This window comes from Sciurus vulgaris (genome assembly GCF_902686455.1).
Source record: "Sciurus vulgaris genome assembly, contig: HiC_scaffold_476_arrow_ctg1, whole genome shotgun sequence".
Classification (NCBI taxonomy): domain Eukaryota; kingdom Metazoa; phylum Chordata; class Mammalia; order Rodentia; family Sciuridae; genus Sciurus; species Sciurus vulgaris.
The window spans coordinates 65240-71196 of record NW_027632558.1 but is presented as its reverse complement, the minus strand read 5'-3'; the positions used below and the strand labels follow the sequence as shown (position 1 = coordinate 71196).

The 5957-nt window shown below is 40.9% G+C and overlaps 1 protein-coding gene across 1 annotated transcript; it reads left to right on the top strand.

Annotated features, from left to right (window-relative positions):
* The first annotated feature begins 2152 nt into the window (after positions 1–2152).
* LOC306652703 (zinc finger and BTB domain-containing protein 18-like) lies at positions 2153–4727 on the top strand. The gene has a single exon (XM_079125449.1). It carries the CDS (start codon positions 2350–2352, stop codon positions 3778–3780), a length of 1431 nt encoding a protein of 476 aa, XP_078981575.1. The 5' UTR covers positions 2153–2349; the 3' UTR covers positions 3781–4727.
* The last annotated feature ends 1230 nt before the right edge of the window (positions 4728–5957 follow it).

The following is a 5957-nucleotide window of genomic DNA, read 5'->3' as shown; positions in this document are numbered from 1 at the left end:
TTTCATGGAATAATTTGATAAATATTGGAGTAAAATTTTTTTTGTAGGTCTGGAAGGACTTGGCAGAGAATCTATTTGATCCTGGAATTTATTTGTTTCTTTTAATGGTAAGCTTTTGATGGCATCTTCTATTTCATTGCTTGAAATTCATGTGTTTTAATTTTCTTTGTCCCCCAAAATTAATTTGTGTAGGTCATATTTCCCTAGGAATTTGCTGATTTCTTTGTGATTTTCTATTTTATTAAATTGTGGATTTTTCACAATAGTTTCTATCATCTGCATTTTAGTAGGGTTTGTGGTGATATTTCATTTTAGTAATTGAAATATTACTAAATAGTAAATTTTAGTAATTTGAGTTTTCTCTTTCCTTTATTAAGTTGGCTAAGTGTTTCTTAATTTTATTAATTTTTCAAAGATGTAATTTTTTCATTGACTTTAAATTTTCAACTTCAATTTCATTGATTTTGGTACTGATTTTAATTATTTTCTGTCTTCTAATGTTTTGGTATAGATTTATTCTTTTCTTAGGCTTTGAGATATAATTTTAGGTTATTTGTTGGAATTTCCTATTCTTTTATCAAATAAACTCAATGCAATAATCTTTCCTCTTAGAAATACCTTCATAGTGTCCCAGTAATTTTGATATACTATGTCACTATTCTCATTTATTTCTATGTATTTTTTAAATTTCATCCCTGGTTTCTTCAGCTATCCATTAGCTATTAAATAGTGTGGTATTTATTATCCAGTTTTCAGGGTAGCCTCTTTTTTATTTTATCATTGATTTCTCATTTCCTTCTTTTATGATCTGATATATTCCAAGGTATTAGAGCTATTGTTTGCATTTACACAGAGTTGCTTTGTGGTTTAAAGTATGATCTGTTTTAGTGAAGGATCCATGTGCTATTGAGAAAAAAGTGTATTCAGTCACTAATGGATGAAATATTCTGTGTCAGTTATGTCTGAGTTATTAATTGTATTGTTTATTTCTAAACCTTTATTTAGTTTTTGGTGGAAGATCTATCAGTTGATGATAGGGATATGTTAAATTCACCCAGTATTATTGTATTTTGATTTATTTGATTCTTGAAATTGAGAAAGGTTTGATTTATGTAGATTCTCCATTTTGGGGGGCTTGGATATTTATAATTGGTATTACTTATTGATGTATTATTTCCATAAGCAGTATGAGATGACATTCTTCAACCCTTTTGATTAACTTTGACTTCAAGTCCACTCTATCTGATATAAGGATATTAAAGCCTCCTTGTAAATGAGTTCCAAGTGAATGATATTTGATTTCCATCCTTATACCATACTTTTGAATGTCTTTGCCCATGTGAAGAGTCTTTTAGAGATAGCATATTGTTGGGTCTTCCTTTTTAATCCAATCTTACAGACTATGTATTTTGATTGATGACTTATGGCATTCACATTCAATATTGTTATTAAGATATGATTTTTATTTCCTATCATTTTGAGTTATTTCTCATTTTTAATTTTGTATAAGGCTATTTCCAGTTCCTTGGATTAGCTGTTTTATACACATCCCCAAAACATGCACAGACACATTGGCCATGTTTTGTTCATGACTTAGCCTCAACAGTTTAGATTCCTAAAGTTGTCATTAGATCAGTCATCAGAAACTTCCTCCTCATGGATCTTCAGATCTCAGTTCTGTTAGTTTTAATTTGTTTCCAATCTGCCCACAAACATCTACTTCAGTCATTAGAGAGGTGGGAGAAGGTATCCACAAAATTGGGGTCCCCGGCTCCCTCCCCTCCCCCGCCCCCCCGTACCCCCCCACCCCCGGGCCCCCCCATCCCCCGGCTGGCGGCTCGCGTTCCCTCCCTCGCTCGCTCCCTCGCTGTGTCTGGCAGGCTGCGGCCGCCGCTGGGCTGCTGCCATGGGGAGCCGTTGAGAGTGGGGCCCTCTTCGCTCCGTCGCGCTCCTCCGGCTGCCAGCGGGGTGGGCGGGAGGGAGGGGCGGGGGGAGCGGGCAACGGAGCCGGGATTGGGGGGTAGGGGGGCCGGGAGGGAGGGGAGCAAGAGGAGGAGGAAGCCCACCAAGTCCGGCGGCGGCGGCGCCCGGGAGGAGGAGGAGGCGGAGGAGGAGGAGGAGGAGGAGGAGGAGGAGGAGGCGGAGGAGGCGGAGGACGCGGCGGCGGCAGGGACGCGGTGACTTAGGGCCGCTCCGTGTTATGAAGACAGTATGGAGTTTCCAGACCATAGTAGACATTTGCTGCAGTGTCTGAGCGAGCAGAGACACCAGGGTTTTCTTTGTGACTGCACTGTTCTGGTGGGAGATGCCCAGTTCTGAGCACACTGAGCTGTACTGGCTTCATGCAGCATGTATTTCCACCTCTTTTACAAGGACCAGCTGGACAAAAGAGACATTGTTCATCTGAACAGCGACATTGTTACAGCCCCAGCTTTCGCTCTCCTGCTTGAATTCATGTATGAAGGGAAACTCCAGTTCAAAGACTTGCCCATTGAAGACGTGCTAGCAGCTGCCAGTTGTCTCCACATGTATGACATTGTCAAAGTCTGCAAAAAGAAGCTGAAAGAGAAAGCTACCACGGAGGCAGACAGCACCAAAAAGGAAGAAGATGCTTCAAGTTGTTCGGACAAAGTCGAGAGCCTCTCCGATGGCAGCAGCCACATGGCAGGCGACTTGCCGAGTGATGAAGATGAAGGAGAAGATGAAAAACTGAACATCCTGCCCAGCAAAAGGGTCTCGGCGGCCGAGCCTGGGAACATGTGGATGCGATTGCCCTCAGACTCAGCAGGCATCCCTCAGGCTGGCGGAGAGGCAGAGCCACACGCCACAGCAGCTGGAAAAACAGTAGCCAGCCCCTGCAGCTCAACAGAGTCTTTGTCCCAGAGGTTTGTCACCTCCGTGAGGGATTCGGCAGATGTTGACTGTGTGCTGGACCTGTCTGTCAAGTCCAGCCTTTCAGGAGTTGAAAATCTGAACAGCTCTTATTTCTCTTCACAGGACATGCTGAGAAGCAACCTGGTGCAGGCGAAGGTGGAGAAAGAGGCTTCCTGTGATGAGAGTGATGTTGGCACTAATGACTATGACATGGAACATAGCACTGTGAAAGAAAGTGTGAGCACTAATAACAGGGTACAGTATGAGCCGGCCCATCTGGCTCCTCTGAGGGAGGACTCGGTCTTGAGGGAACTGGATCGGGAGGACAAAGCCAGCGATGATGAAATGATGACCCCGGAGAGCGAACGTGTCCAAGTGGAAGGGGGCATGGAGAGCAGTCTGCTCCCTTATGTGTCCAACATCCTGAGCCCTGCGGGCCAGATCTTCATGTGCCCCCTCTGCAACAAAGTCTTCCCCAGCCCCCACATTCTGCAGATCCACCTGAGCACTCATTTTCGCGAGCAGGACGGCATCCGCAGCAAGCCTGCCGCCGATGTCAATGTGCCCACGTGCTCGTTGTGTGGGAAGACTTTCTCCTGCATGTACACCCTCAAACGCCACGAGAGGACTCACTCGGGAGAGAAGCCCTACACGTGTACCCAGTGCGGCAAGAGCTTCCAGTACTCGCACAACCTGAGCCGCCATGCCGTGGTGCACACCCGCGAGAAGCCGCATGCCTGCAAGTGGTGTGAGCGCAGGTTCACGCAGTCTGGAGACCTGTACAGGCACATTCGCAAGTTCCACTGTGAGTTGGTGAACTCCTTGTCGGTCAAAAGTGAAGCACTGAGCTTGCCTACTGTCAGAGACTGGACCTTAGAAGATAGCTCTCGAGAACTTTGGAAATAATTTTATATATATATATATAAATAATATATATATACATATATATACATAGATCTCTATATAGTTGTGGTACGGTCTAAAAGCAGTCTTGTTTCCTGGAACTAAAAAGTTGGGATCTTAACTTGTTTTTGCACTTTAGAATAATAGCATGAGAATCTCACTAATTTAGCATTCTGATAAAAGAAACTTTTTAGAGCAAGTCTGAGAATAGAGAGGTGTCTTTTCTTTGAGGGTAGGCAAAGTAAGCCAATAAGAAACTTCTAAACAAATCGTCCTAGCACAAAATGCTTTCATACGGATTAATTTTGTCAACACGGTGTTGTCTTTTGAGCTCTTTTCGTGCCCCACATTTGTTTTGTTTTGTTTTGGTTTTGGTTTTTAAAGTAAAAAGAAATTCCCTCCAGTTTTATTAGCCTCTATGTCTCAAATTGCATGAATCTTTTCTGGCTGTTGGAAACCTGAATGCTTTTAGACCCAAATGGAAAATTTCTGAAATGCTGGATTATCTATTTTTAAACAAGCAGTTGACTTAAAACTTTCTGTGGCAACTTCTGGTTTTCTGACGGTTCCCAATGAGAGAAATTCTGCAAGTACACTGGGATCACTGGGACACTGTCTGTGAAGGTTTGCTTGGGATGAAAAAGGATATTGCAGCTTCAGCAGTGTTGAATTGTGTGTTTAAAAATGTGAATTACTGTTCTTGTATACTGTAATTGATTACATGGGCTGGGGGGATGTCAAAGAACTTGACAGGTTGTGTTGATGCTCTTAGTTGAGTCTTGAAAAGTAAATATTAACGCTACAGAAATGCATGAGTTTCAATATATTTTTTGTCTTTGTTTGCATTGTATAACTTTAACGAGTGAGTTTAAAATTATTTAATTTCCTTAGAAAAATAGCACCATTTGGAAAAAAAACTGGTGTTATGAAGAACATAAATGCACTGTTTTTTTTTTAATTTTATATAATTTAAATTGACTTTCCCACTGTCTTTAAGTTGAACTGTTAAGCTGAATAAAAACTTAAGCTGCAAATTGATAACTTTGCTACATAACAAGGAACATATAAATGTTTACAAACGGCTTAAAGATTTGCATGTGCAGTGTGCATTTATAACAAACTTCTAATTGCACAAAACCCATACCAGCTCAAAGTTTAGGTGTACACATTTACCCAGTTGAGCATTTTTAGAATAACTACTGCACAAATTGACAATAGGTCATTTTCTCTGTTTTTTGCTCCCCTTTTCTTTTTCTCCCCTTCTTCCTTACCCCCCCCACTCATGAAAAGATTCTATGGACTGAAAAAGCCCCAGGCTGAAAGGACTGGACTGCCTTGATTGACATGGGGAAGGGGGTTAGTAGACTATGTGTATCGGCAGCAGAGGCTGCAGCCCAACGTGTGGTTTTAATGACCAGCACACAGGGCAAAAGCATTTTGCACAGTGTTTGTTTTCCTGTCTTGCACTTACAAATAAGGTCTATGGGAGTAGCATGGAAAACGTTTGCTGTTTTTCCTTTTTTTTTTTAATTGCTTTTGTTTAAAATTTGATTGCCTTAACTACTGTAAACATAGCCTATTTTTGTACTTAAGATACTGAATGGAAAACTCCATTGTGTGTTGCTGGACTGTTTTGGAAATATTTGGTCAAATGTGTGTTAATTTGGCTGTAATGGCATTTAAAGCAAACAAACAAACAAAAAAAGCTGTGAAAATGGCCTTGGAGCATTATCTTTAGTTACTTGAAGAGTTTCTAGTTTTTTTTTTTTAATACAGTTTATGTTAAAATAATTTTTATTAATTTAGAGAAGACAATGTCTGTGAGAAAACGGACTTTCTTTTGGATTTTCTTTTTGTGGTCATCGTGAGTGATTGCTTTTTCCTTTTCTTAGTTTCACATTCTTCCTTTGTTCTAAAACTTAGACTGACATCTAGCTTTGACAATCATAGTATGTTTTATTTTCCTGAGGGGTGAATAACTTATAATGCTGTTTAGTTTTGTACTATTGGTGTGTTGGTGAATTTTTAAACTGTGTGCTAACTGCAATAAATTATATGAACTGAAAAAAAAATTGGCATCCCCACTATCAGGTTTTCTTCTTTATGACATTACCCCTTACTTTCCATGAACTGGAGATTAACTCTCTGCTTTCTGGGTCTTCATGAACCCAGGCTACAGG

What these genes read in the sequence shown, in the direction of transcription:
- LOC306652703 (XM_079125449.1), top strand. Translation starts at nt 2,350, where the DNA reads ATGTATTTCCACCTCTTTTACAAGGACCAGCTGGACAAAAGAGACATT.